The sequence below is a fragment of the Scyliorhinus torazame genome, chromosome 12 (genome assembly GCF_047496885.1).
Source record: "Scyliorhinus torazame isolate Kashiwa2021f chromosome 12, sScyTor2.1, whole genome shotgun sequence".
NCBI lineage: Eukaryota > Metazoa > Chordata > Chondrichthyes > Carcharhiniformes > Scyliorhinidae > Scyliorhinus > Scyliorhinus torazame.
In genome coordinates, this window is record NC_092718.1 from 157,296,625 (window position 1) to 157,309,991 (window position 13,367).

Consider the following 13,367-nt stretch of genomic DNA (forward strand, 5'->3'; position numbering starts at 1 on the left):
TGCCCAATTCACAAAAAGGCATGGGCTGGATTCTCCAATTTGCGGCTAAGTGCCGACGCCAGCATGGGAACAGTGGCGTTTTACAATGCCAAAATCGGTGGCGAATCCTCACTGATTCTGGGACCGGGGAGGGGCTAGCAGCGGCACGAGGTAAAATTCCTGCGCCAAAAACGGCCGAAGAATGGCAGGGTCCGTGGCCGCGAATGCGCACGGTGATGCAATACAACATAACGCCGGCTGCACGTGGACCTGACCTGCGAGGCAGTGTCCCCCCTGGACCCACTCCATTGCTACCCCCAGACCACCCCCCACCAGTCCCCCCTGCGCCAACCGAAAGCCCCCCAGTCAGCGGTACGGCTCCCCCTGGACTGATGAAGTGCTGGACATAATCCACAGTCGCCAAGCGAGGTTGACGAAAACTCAGAGCCCAAGGGATCCGCGCCGTCGTGAACTCAGCCCATTGGGGGTGGAGCATTCAGGTGAAGTCCTGAGGCCGTCCCAACAGCGTGCAGCGTACTCCCTGATGATACCGCTTGAGGGGGTGGAGCATTGTGCTGTTGGCCGGAGGGGTTCTGCTAGGGCTGCGGCGAGTGGTGAGGAGTGTACAGGGGGTGGGCTATTGGTTCGGGGTGGGCAAGTTAAGGTTCCAGCATAGCTCGCACCACGTTTTCCGGTGTGACCGGTGCAGGCCGTCAGCCCAGCGAATGCGTGGTCCGGGACAGGCGATTCTCCGGGCATATTCTTTTCTTTTTTTGAAATCATTTAAATGGCATTTTCAAAATTTATAAACCGTTATGTACATTGTTGGCCATGTTTATTCACTGTACAATACAGAAAGGTTTGACTTTTCCTTCCCTTAAATTCCCTTATTTGCATTCTGCCACCAGCTGGCTCGGCGTGTGGTCCCTCCCGTTGTCCCCCCCCGCCCCAAGCCTGCTCTCCCTGCCCTCCCCCCCGCTCAAACCCCCTTGTGTCCCCCAGTTGGTTTTGCGGGAGAGGGGTTACCCCCCTCCTCTCCCCTTCCCCCCCCCCTTTCTTTTCTTCCCCCATCAACTTTGGCTGTTTCCCCTGTGATTGGCGGGGGGTGGGGGGGTAACCTCCCTCGCTCCCGCGTTGTCCCGTTTGTATTACTCCAGCCTTTTCTCCTCTACCCCCCCTCCCCATTGGTTGCGCGTTCCTATGGTTCCCTTTTTCTTTTTCCGCTCCCTTTTCTTTCTAACTTACCAGTTTCCCCATCTATTCATTGTTGCTGGCCTCGAACAGCTTATTGAACAGGCTGACAAACTGCTCCCATGCGTTTAGGAAGCCTTCCTCCCACCCTCGGATGGCATACTTAATCTTCTCCAGGTGGAGAAATTCCGAGAGGTCAGCGAGCCAGTCTGCAGCTGTGGGTGGTGCTGCCGATCGCCGGCCGGGCAGGAATCTTTGGCGTGCAATTAGGGAAGCGAAAGCGAGGGCATCGACCCTGTTTCACACGTGTAGCTCTGGCTGCTCTGTTACCCCGAAGATTGCCATATTTGGGCATGGCTTCACCCTCACCCCCACAACCTTGGACGATGCGTCAGAGAAGGCTGTCCAGAATCCAGCAGGTTTGGGACAAGCCCAGATCATGGCGATGTGCTTGGCTGGGCCCCTCATGCACCGTTCACATTTATCCTCCAATTCTGGGAAGAACCTGCTCATTCGGGTACTGGTCAGGTGTGCTCTGTGCACCACTTTAATGTATGAGGCTGAGCCTTTGCGCAGGAGGAGGTGGTGTCTCCACCCCACATATGTCCCCAGTTCGTCCTCCCATTTCCATCTGGTCTTGTCCAGTGGTGTGTGGGCTCTGTCCAGTAGCTGTGCATATATTTTCCCCCTTCTTTACAGTCTGTATTTATCAGGTCCTCTGATAGTATAGTCTCCGGGGCCCTTACTGTCTCTTTGCGAAGGAAGTGCTTTATTGGCAGGTGTCTCATTTCCTGTCCAGTCGGCAGTTTCCATTCCTCCGTCAGTTCGCCCAGTGTCGCCTATCTGTGCCCTATGTAAAAGTCCCAAACTGTCAGTGCGCCCCAGTCCCGTCCCCAGTTCCTGAAGGTAGTGTCTAGCATGGCTTGGTGGAATTTGTGATTGCCACAGATGGGAGCCGTGGGGGACATCCCAGTCAGTCCGAAGTGCTGTCTTAATTGGGCCCACGTTTTCAGTGTGGCCGTTACCACTGGGCTTGATGTGTATTTTGCTGAGGGGGATGGGAGTGCTTCTGTAGCCAAGGCCCAGAGGATCGTCAGCTTGCAGGAGGCCTTCTCCATCGGCACCCACTCTGAAGTGGGTTTGTTTACCCATCCCCTCATTCTTTCCAGCGTTGCTGCCCTGTGGCAGAACTGCAGGATTGGTAATGCCAGGCCAACTTTGATTATCCTCCTTTGCAGTGTCGGTTTGGGAACTCTCGGGTACTTACACCCCCATACAAATGCCATGATTAAGCGGTCTATGTTATCATAGAATCATATAATTTACAGTGCAGAAGGAGGCCATTTGGCCCATCGAGTCTGCACCGGCTCTTGGAAAGAGCACTCTACCCAAGCCCACACCTCCACCCTATCCCCATAACCCAGTAACCCCATCCAACACTAAGGGCAATTTTGGACACGAAGGGCAATTTAGCATGGCCAATCCACCTAACCTGCACATCTTTGGACTGTGGGAGGAAACCGGAGCATCCGAAGGAAATCCACGCAGACATGGGGATAACGTGCAGACTCCGCAGAGACAGTGACCCGAGTCAGGAATCGAACCTGGGACTCTGGAGCTGTGAGGCAATTGTGCTAACCACTATGCTACCGTGCGTTTTGGAAGAAGGCCTTGGGGATGAAGATCGTTATGGATCTCAACCAGAAGAGGAACCTCGGCAGCACGCTCATGTTGATCGTCTGCACTCTCCTTGCCCTTCGTGTCCAAAATTGCCCTTAGTGTTGGGTGGGGTTACTGGGTTATGGGGATAGGGTGGAGGTGTGGGCTTGGGTAGGGTGCTCTTTCCAAGAGCCGGTGCAGACTCGATGGGCCAAATGGCCTCCTTCTGCACTGTAAATTATATGATTCTATGATAACATAGACCGCTTAATCATGGCATTTGTATGGGGGTGTAAGAACCCGAGAGTTCCCAAACCGACACTGCAAAGGAGGATAATCAAAGTTGGCCTGGCATTACCAGTCCTGCAGTTCTGCCAATGGGCAGATCTCCCCATTTTGGTTGTACTAACGCAATCTACTATGGCCCGCAATGTTTTCTGGCAGAAGGCCGATACCGGAATCAGTGAGGGGTTCAAGCCAATTTCAACCACCCACAGATTCTCCGTTGGCGCGAGCACTTAGCCGCTGGAACGGAGATTTGCGCCAGAAATCCATTACATAGTGCAACAGAAAGTGAATTTTGTTTTTAGTTTTTTGAAAAATATTTTATTCAACATTTTCAGAAACACATTCCGACAACACTAGAATATTATGCATAACGTACCTTCTCCTGCTCTGCCAAAAAAGCATCGATGAAGTCTCTGGGCTCATTTGGATCCCATGATTTTTTATGCTCCGTGACAATTTCCTGAACAAAATCAATGCCTTTCTTATGACTTTCAAATATCTTATTGTGTGGACCCGGGAAGTGGCGAATAAAGGGGAACGCAGTCAACAGCTGCAAAATAATAAGGTTTGAAATTAAATACATCCTTTGCCAAAAAATATATCATTGTTAAAAATAGTGAATACAGAAATTCATCCCATTATATTTACCATGAAAGCAACACAAAGTGGAATTATTTGCCTTGCATCCAAACTTATATCTTAACAAATTATAATCGTCACTACAACAGGATATGATGCTGAGCAAGGTCCACCTATAACTTCCCCATTTAACCAAAAACATATTAAACCATTTAAAGAAGACCTATTTTCTTTTTTAAAAAAGCACAAGAACAGACACCTACAGAAGATGGCTGCTACCAGTCACCTGATGTCTGGTGGTTTAAGTTAATGACTTTTATGGAAAGTTCCCATATAAATTGCACTGCAGATCTGTACTGACATGATGGATGGTATTTTTAAATTAGGGTGTGTCAAGGTCGACTTCAAAACAGGAACGTTTGAAAGGAAGGCATTAAAATGCATAGCTCTGGACTTTAATAATGGTAATTCTTGAAGATAATGGGCACGCCTAACCAAACAGATACAGAAAATGCCCGATGAGGGACAAAATAGCCCCATCTCTTGTTAGTTTCAACTATCTTGAAATGTGTTAAAGGTTTCAGAGAAAAAAGATCAAAAATGTGATTAGTTGCACGACAACAATGACTGCAAGACATGTTGATTAAATTCCTTCATGGAATGTCCAGACAGAAGGTTTGAGAACTGGTTTTGCCAAGCCAGAAAAGGAGAGAAGTCATCAAAGTCATCTGGAAAAAACTGCTGAAAGAGGCAGTAAGGAATCTCTTTCACTCTCTCTCAGAAGCTAATCTTGATTCCAGCAAAGTGCAGTTACCTGAACTTCAATTCAACTCTTATATTTTAAAGGAACTTAGCTAACTGCAAATGGCCACAGTGTTCAACAATCTATGTGTTATAACCCGTAAGAGACTACGAGATTGGAGCAATCTGTCTCCCTATGAATCTCGCTGAATACGAGATTCCCCCACTAAGGGAGTGGGGCGCCTAAGGATATTCATGATTGAGATCTGTATAAAGTCGGCCAGGCATGGAAGCGACAGAGCAGAGCCGGTTGGGATCTGATTTATATGGTGAATTTCATTGCTTTGCAACAAACCAAGTTTTCTTTTGACCAACTTGTTACAGATTCTTTTGTGGCCTATTAAACTATGCCTCACGGGCAAGCAAATGACTTAATTGTATATACTTTTAACTGTTATTCGGACTCTAACCTTTCTTTCTTCTGAGATCTGTGTATGACAGTGTCTTTAATTAGAGTGGGGAAAGTAAATTGTTCCTTCAAAGCAATCCAAAACTTCAAAGGGTGTTTTGGGGTTTATAAATACCAAAGTAGCAAAAATGACCACATTTAATGCCAGTGGCATTCTAGAAGAGAAGGAAGTTACTTTTGAGGATTTAAAACGCCTGCCTCTTGCAGAGTTAAAAAGCACATATTTCTAGAATTTTGCCCCAAAGCTAGAAAACACAGAATTTTAAAAGGAGTGGCCACACATCTAGAGGTGAAACTTGAAGGCACCAAAATGGATCAATTAGCGGCAGCAAAAATTAAAATGGAAGTGGCGGTAATTGGAATTGGAATAACAGAGGGAATGAGTGAGAATTGCAGGAATGGTAAACAGAGAGAGAGAGGGAGGGAGAGAGAGAGCAGGAAATAGAATGGAGAGAAGAGGGCTAATTCTTGGAAAGGAAAAGAGAAAGAAAAAGGGAGTTTAATTTTAAAAAAGGGAAGCGGAAGATTTCACTGAGTCCCTTGAAGATACCCCGAGCTCAGGCTTCAGGGCTGAGACAGTGAAGTTTGGCCATTTAATCCCTCAGTTTGATGGAGCAGGAGTGAACACTTCCTTTATCTCTTTCAACCAGTTGGCACAGCAGTTAAATGAGCCAGCCCAACACTGGTCTTTGCTGCTGCAAAGTAAGTTTTCAGTACATTTTCACAAGGTTTACTCCCTCTTCCCTGAGGAAAATGCCACGTGCTGTGGGCAGCAAAAGGGCTATTTTAAATGTTTATTTCAAAAGCGTACCAGTTAGTGCCAGAGGCGAACCATCAGAAATTCCATACCCATCAGAAAATACCCTGATCAAGTTTGAAAGGTTTAAGCAGCTTGCTTTTGACCAATGGGTTCAGGCATTTAAAATGGAGGTCATCTGCAGAAACCTTCATGAAGCAATACTCGAGTAGTTTAAAAACTCCATGGGTGGGAATCTCCAGTGCGGCAGCTGTGTTTTCCTGGGTGGGGCGCCCTTGCCAGCAATGAGATTCTCCATTCCCGCTGCCTGCCAATGAGATTTCCCACTGCGGTCACTCCACATCACTGAACGCAAAATCCCGTCGGCGGAGAATCCCGTTCCATACCTTTCCCTATGAGACCTCACTTCGGGGAACAGAGAGTAACTGGCACCAGACAGCCAGTAACCCTGGCTCAAGGTTATGAGCTGATCCATAAACACTAATCCCAAGGGAAACCCTTCTCTAGTCACCCCCAAAACTCCAACGATGTGCAGGGTAGGTGGATTGGCCATGCTAAATTGCCCCATAATATCCAGGGATGTGTAGGTTAGGTTATGGGGTTACGGAGATAAGGTGGAGTGGACGGGGGGAGCAGACATGTTTAGAGTACAATTCGAAGGATCGAAGCAGACTTGGTGGGTCGAATGGTCTCCTTCTGCACTGTAGGGATTCTACAATTCTATGAAACAACTGAAATGTAGAAAAGGTGGAAGAATGATAGGATACTGTGCACCCATGGGAGAGAGCTGGAACTGCAGGAGGTCCTCCTCAAGACAGACAGGATGATGTTGAGGAGAGAGGCAAGACCTGTGTGTTTTACCTGGCAAATGTTAGGACACCTCCGTGCTGACTGCTGGAGGTTACAGGAAACACCTGTGGGATTTATCGGATACATAAACCCTGCGCAGAAAATTGGAGTCAGTCAGAGAGCTCAGCAGACCAGGCTATAGCTCTGACTGCAGAATATATCCTGTAGGTACCTACTATATGTGCGGGTGATTTTAAACAAATCGCTGAGAGTTACAAGGATATTGTATCAAAAGGGAGAGTCGCCACATTCTCCAGGGTGAGGCAATTAAGCCATCAGCAATACCGAGGGTTACAGGGGCCAGACAAACTCGACTGCTGGGAAAATACATGGGGTGGAATTCTCCGAGTCCGCGCTGGGTTGGAGAATCGCGGGCGGGCGTGCAAATCCCGCTATGCCGCTCCGACGCTGGGCCACTGATTCTCCGGTGGCCGGAGAATCCGGGCAATCGCGCCGTGGCGGTGTCGGTCAACGGCCCCTGGGCGATTTGCCGCACTCGATGGGTCGAGTTCCGTTGGCATCGTTCTCGTACGGTCCTATTCGGCGGGACCTCGCATTCTCGCTGTGGGGCCGTCCTGGTGGGGGGGCGGGGGGAGCCGACTCCGGTGGGGCCTCCACGGTGGCCAGGCCCGCAATCAGGGGCTACAGATCGGCAGGCACGCTTATTCTGGAGGGGGCCTATGTTCCTCCGCGCCAGCCACTATAGGGCTCCACCATATTGCCCGGGGGCCGGCGCGGAGACAGCCATGGCGTGCGCATGCACGGACCCACGCCAGCCGTGTAGGGACGGCATTTGGCACCGGAGCAGTGCACAACACTCCGGCGCCGTTCTAGTCCCCGAGGAAGGGGCCTGGAGGCCCGTTGACGCCGGCATCACTCCCGCCAGTTTTGACGCCGGCGTCAACATTTGGCCGGGGTTTTGGAGAAATCTTTCCACCAAAGGGTGCAGTAAGTGCTGGCAAAAGGTTTTGAAGGAAGGTACATGCCTATCTCCTTATACTGGGTGCTCCTGGAGTGCAACTTTGTGTCAGGAGCATTCTGTGGGAGTGACTCCCAGTTTGCCTGTGGACAGGGTTGACCTTTTCCTCAGCAATGAATTGGTGGGATACAAAGTGATAGTATCTTCAGTAGTTGCAGAGAGGTTGAGTGAGGTGAAGAGAACAGGAGAATGCCCAGAAGCCCAAGAGGGGCTATAGAACCTGTGAGGGTTGGAGTAGCTAAGAAACAGCAGCTCAAAGTTAAAGTGACCATGGTTAGACCTGTAGAGCTAAAGGAGGCCCTGGAAGTACCAGTGGAATTTGAAACAGGCAAAGAGAATGAGGCAGATATTTTTTCTCAGGATTAATCAGGGAAGTCCCAAAGAGATGGCTGGAGAGCCACTTGAAGTCAAAATGATGAAAGACGCACCCGAAGATGTACAAAGATTAAGGAACTAAGACAAGTACAGCACAGGAACAGGCCTTTCGGCCCTCCAAGTCTGTGCCGATCATGTTGCCCTAGCTAAAAAAAAAAACTCTGCCCTTAGTCGGTCCGTATCCCTCTGTTTCCTCCCTATTCATGTACCCTCCAGATGCCTCGTATATGTTGCTAATAAGTACAAAGAACCAAGGTAAAAACTGAGGAATGTTGGACCAGCAGAAATAAGAAAACTCCACGAGGGGATTGAAGGAAAAGAGGAATAGGCCTGTGATCTGTTTGATGTACAGCTTCATGGCAGGGGGAGTTCCCAAACAGAAAAGCAGATAGTGAGGGAGATGCCTCACTCAGTTGACGAGCTACAAGTGAGTATGGCAGGAACTGACATGCACTTAGGGGCATTGCGTTCTGGGCACATCGAGAAGGTTAGGGAATTTTTAGACTATGCCCACTAGCTCCAGAACCTCCAATCAGTGGAAATAGTTTATCTTTATCTAGCCCATCCTTTCCTGTTAATATCTTGAAGACTTTAATCAGATCACCCCTTGACATTCTAAATTATGGCAAAAAACAGGCCTAATTTGTGTTATGTCCACTCGTAACTCAACCTCTTTAGTTCAGGTATCATTTTTGTAAAATGACGTTGCACACCCTCCCTCCAAGGCCAAAATATCCTTCCTAAGGTCTGGTGCCCAGAACTGCTCATAGTTCTCCAAGTGGGGTCGAACCAGGGTTTTGTATAGCTGCAGCATTACTCTGTGTCTTTATACTCCAATCCTCCAGAAATAAAGGCTAGCATGCCATTAGCCCTTTTGATTATTTTCTGTACTTGTTGGGGATATTTTAAAGTACCTAAACCCTCAAGTCTCTTTGGACATCCACTGTACTTAACCCATTGAGAAAGTACCCTGCTCGACACTTTTACAGTACAAAATGGATAATCTCACGCTTGCTTATATTGAATTCCATCTGCCACAACTGTGCCCATTCACCCAGTTTGTCAATATCTCCTTGCAATGTGATACTATCATCTAGACTATCTACAATGCCGCCTAATCTATGTACCATCAGCAAATTTGGATATATGACTTTCTATGCCATCATCCAAGCTGTCAATGAATAATGTGAATAATTGAGGCCCCAACCAGTGGATAGTCACCCTGGCCTTGCCCAGGAACAATCTTACAAGAATGCTGATAGAAATTGACTTTTCTAGTCAGCTATAACCATGAGAGTAAGGGGTGATGATAGAGGTAAAAGAGTTAAAGGAGAACTCATCAAGAATAATTAACTATAATCATATTACGTGAGTGCAACAATAGCTGGGAATCCACTAAGGGTTAATCCAGATCATACACTTAAATTTCTGTAATTTCTTAAGTTTCACTTTTGCAAGTTGCTTGAGGCTACAAGGTCAGTGACGCCAACTAGCTAAAAGGCCCCGTTGTATGGTAAAAACTGGGCGACTGTCCAGTACGAGTAGTCTCGTTTCTATAGTAACAGCCAGTCTAAGGTGATAATTTCTTAACAAAAACTGTGTTTTTCTAATTAAATTGAAAGGCAATGGAATGGGAAATTGGCACCAATATATTAAAATACATATAATCTCTTAAATTGATGGACAGACAGTTTGGCTGAATTGCGTGAATTATAAATTAGTTAAAGCCAATCAGAAGTAAAAAGAAGGCCAGACCTTAAGATAATAATCTCCTTTAGAATCACTTCCCGGGTTGGAAAAACTCATTCGGGAATCATCCCTGTCTACATTTCTGAAACCTATTTCTTTGCTGCTTGCTTTTGCTAATCACCATCTTTCTTTTGTTTAAATCACTTAGTTATATTATCCTGTGTATTATGATTTGAAGAATTACCACAATCTGTAATTGAATGAAAACTCAACTACTGTACTCGCTAAAGATAATCAATCTGACTAGCTTGATGCAGGGCTAGTCGGAACTTCCTAACTGTTGTACTGAAAACAAGTTTACCAGTGGCACAGCTGACAAATAAAGTACAAGTGGACTTTGCCAAAAATCACAGACTTGACCTCTGTTATTTGGGAACTGAGAAGGGATAACGGATATCGAGGGTTCCGAATAGACACAGAGATCCATCAAATGGTGCTGCGAGCAACAGGCGCTGCGAGACATAAGGAGGGAGGAGTGGACCGAAGACCGTGCTGTTGACGAGAGTACGAGATACCGAATCATTAACGAAGACAGAATCGCTGACCGGAAGACCGCACTTTGACTTTGATCCGAAGATCGAGGGGACTGAGGTAAGAAATCACCTTTACCTCATTAACGTCTTAAACAAGGATGCCCTCCTCCTCCCCACCCCCCACCCACCCACCCCCCTCCCCGCAAACATCAGGGCCGGGATTCTCTGATATCGTGGCCAAGTGTTGACAGCGGCATCAAAATCGGCGCGAGCGACTCTGGCGTTGACCCGATCAAAAGTGCACATATCCTGCGCCATGGAAGGGGCCAGCACGGGCGTCACTGGAAGCACGATGGCGCGGCCTGGAATGGCATCACAGACGCGCGTGGCGTAACTGACACCGCGCCACGTTGCTCTGAAATAGACGTCACCCGCATGTCTGAATAAAGCTCGTAGCCTTACAGATGAAGTAGATGTTTTATTTCTATCCTCTTGTTCTCTCTCCAGCGCTTATGCTATGCTACATCTGAGCTGCCTGTCTGTGTCCTGCTCACCAGCTGCTGTTCCTGTGAAGAGTGTCTTGACTTCCATTTGTCTATGTATATATACATCTCTGGTTCTCCCTCTAATGGTTATTTGGTTGTAGTGTATTTACATTAACCCCTTGTGTATATACAGTGATGCATATCACTACGTCCCCCCCCCTTTTTTCTTTTTACATATTTTCTGTACTTTGTTAAAGAAAATTGTACAGAACAGGTAGATAAATGATGATAGGTACAAGTTGTGATGCATTGATGATTATACAAAGCCAATTAATATTTATGATTCCAATCTTAATAAAAATAATTTATGAGTCCAAACTTTATGAATTTGTTCGGTTGAGTTCTGTTTTCTGTTGTTGACGTGGTGATATTGATTTTGTAATTTCTTTGTGAATGTCGTCAGTGTTCTTATTTTCAAGTTAGCAACAAATCATCACAAGTTATTCGAGTGGTCGAACCACTGATGTTGACTGACATGGACTTTTTTCTGTGCTTGTGGTATCAATTTAGTGTGTCATCTGCCTTGAAAGCTGGTGTGCTTGTTTGTTCAGAGCAAATGTGAATTTGTGAGATGTGTTGTCATGCCATGGTGTGTTTGTAGTCTTGTCGTTATTTTGGAGTGTGCTGTTGCATTGTCCTTCTTGTGCAGAGTTGTACCATGTTGTACAGGTCGTTGTTTCATTGTTGTTGTTTCTGTCCTTGTTATTTTTGTTGTCGTACTTGTTTTTTTTGTCATGCTTGTTGTTTCTGTTTTTGTTGTTTTCATTGTTGTTCTTGTTGTCGTGTTTGCTGTTGCTGTTGTTGTCTTTGTTATGTTTCTTGTTGCTGTTTTTGTTGTTGTTCTTGTAGATTTTGTTGTTGTTCTTATTGGTGTTGTTCTTGTTTCTGTTGTACTTCTTGTGGTTTTCGTTGTCCTTGTTGCGCTCAATGACTGTTCCGTGTGGATAATTTGAGTCATTCTCAAATTTATTGGTTCAATGTCCTTTGTGGTATCTGACGTTTCATTGAGCGTTTCTTCTTGAGGATTGTGAGAATGATCTGACGTTGCATTGATCTTGCTGACATCAGTCATTCGTGGTGGATTTGATTCCTCTTCTTTGCTTCCTCTTCTGGAGTCATTTCTGGTTCATTTGAATCATCTTTGGTTTCTTGGTGCTCCTCTTCTGTAGTCAAAATCTTCAAGATTTTATTTTCTTGTGGGTAGTTTAGAGTAGATGAGGTTTCAATTGATGCGGTCTCACTAGAGTCATGAGTGGTTGTGCTTTGATTGTCAAGTTCTTTTGTACAGGCGAGCTGAGATCTGTCAGTCTCACTGTGATCTTGCACATCTTGTATGGGAATTGTGATTTCTTCGTCACTTGTCTCACATACAGTGGGTAGACTTATATAGTCTTCTTGTTGATTATGTGAGCTTGGTAGACTTTCATAGTCTGCTTCTGGTTGCTCAGATAAGGTTGATAGACCTTCATGGTCTTGTTCATGCATGGACTTCGCTCGGGAGTCTTTAGTTGCTTCCATTTTGGAGTTTGTCAACAAGCTCTCTGTGGAGGCTTGTGTCGCTCTCTTTGTGGAGTCTTTCATCGCTCTCAGCGTGGAGTCATGCAGTGTTCTCTCTGTGGAGTCGATCTGTGCTCTCTCAACGGAGTCGTTCAGTACTCGCTGTCTGGCATCGTTCTCTTCTTGGGTATTTGACAGGTTGCTGTCATCCAACGTATCAACGATCTGCCATTGCATCATGGTATTGGATTCATCGACCATGAGTAGAGTCATGTTGAGCTTTTCAACCCTGTCACCGATGCTATGATTAGCATATCTGAATAACTCAGCCATGTCTGAGTAGTTTTTTTCGATAAACAAATGATTTTTTTTGTTTCGGGTTTGTTATTGTCCTCTTCATGTTCAATGAACAAATCATCTTCTTTGGTTTCTGATTTGTCATTGTGCTCTTCACTTTGGGTGGTGCAAACTGTTTGTTGCAGGGTGCTGCGAAAGTTATGTTCAACTGCTGGTCGAAGTTCAGGCATTGTTGTGCCTTTTTGAGGTTAAATTTGTTGGTTTTGAACCTTTAAGAGTCTTGTTTGTGATTTTCGGGCATTTCCCCTTTAAGTGGGCGTGGTCTGAGTTGTCCGACGTCATGATGCTCGTGACGTAAAGCATAGGAATCGATTGCGCATGCGCAAATCGATTTTCCTTTACTGTGCTCTTTTTTGTAAACTGCGCATGCGCGGATTGAGCATAACGATCTGAATCAAAAACCTCTTTTTTCAAATGCACATGCGCGGTTGCGGTTTCCTGCGCATGCGCAGACACAGATTTGAATCTTTTGTTCCCCGGGCAGTTTAAAATGTGCTCAGGCACCATTTTAACTTCTTCAGACCTGTGGAAAGGAACATTTTCGCCATTTTTTCTTTCTTGCGATCTGTACTTGTCAATTGCGATTTCAAGTGTTAAATCTTTCTGTTCTAGTAATGGTTGTTTGAGTTTTGCATCACTCATTCCCTGTGCAATTTGGTCTCTGAGCATTGAATGTCTTAAAGCAGCATTGTAAGTGGTGTTACAGTGATCTTCAACTTTTTAAGTATTACTTCTAATTTGGTGTTGTCTTCACCTTTCAAGTAATTAAAGCTGTTATAGATTTCTCTAGCTTCATGTCCTGCTAGTAGAAGTGCTATTTTCATTTCTTCTGAGGCCGTGCTCAATTTTCCATCTATGACTTAAATTACTTGTTGTTTTC

The 13,367-nt window shown here is 46.0% G+C and overlaps 1 protein-coding gene and 1 pseudogene across 4 annotated transcripts in view; one reads left to right on the plus strand and one right to left on the minus strand.

Moving 5' to 3' along the window:
* Positions 1–13,367, plus strand: part of LOC140387110 (cytochrome P450 2D17-like) — a 294,894-nt pseudogene that overhangs the window by 155,857 nt on the left and 125,670 nt on the right.
* The window catches only part of LOC140386683 (cytochrome P450 2D17-like), a 209,935-nt gene that overhangs the window by 92,867 nt on the left and 103,701 nt on the right, over positions 1–13,367 (minus strand). For all 4 annotated transcript variants that reach the window (XM_072469236.1, XM_072469238.1, XM_072469237.1 and 1 more), the window contains one exon: positions 3,494–3,667. In XM_072469236.1, the coding sequence (XP_072325337.1) occupies positions 3,494–3,667 (174 nt within the window). The remainder of the gene's footprint in view (positions 1–3,493; positions 3,668–13,367) is intronic.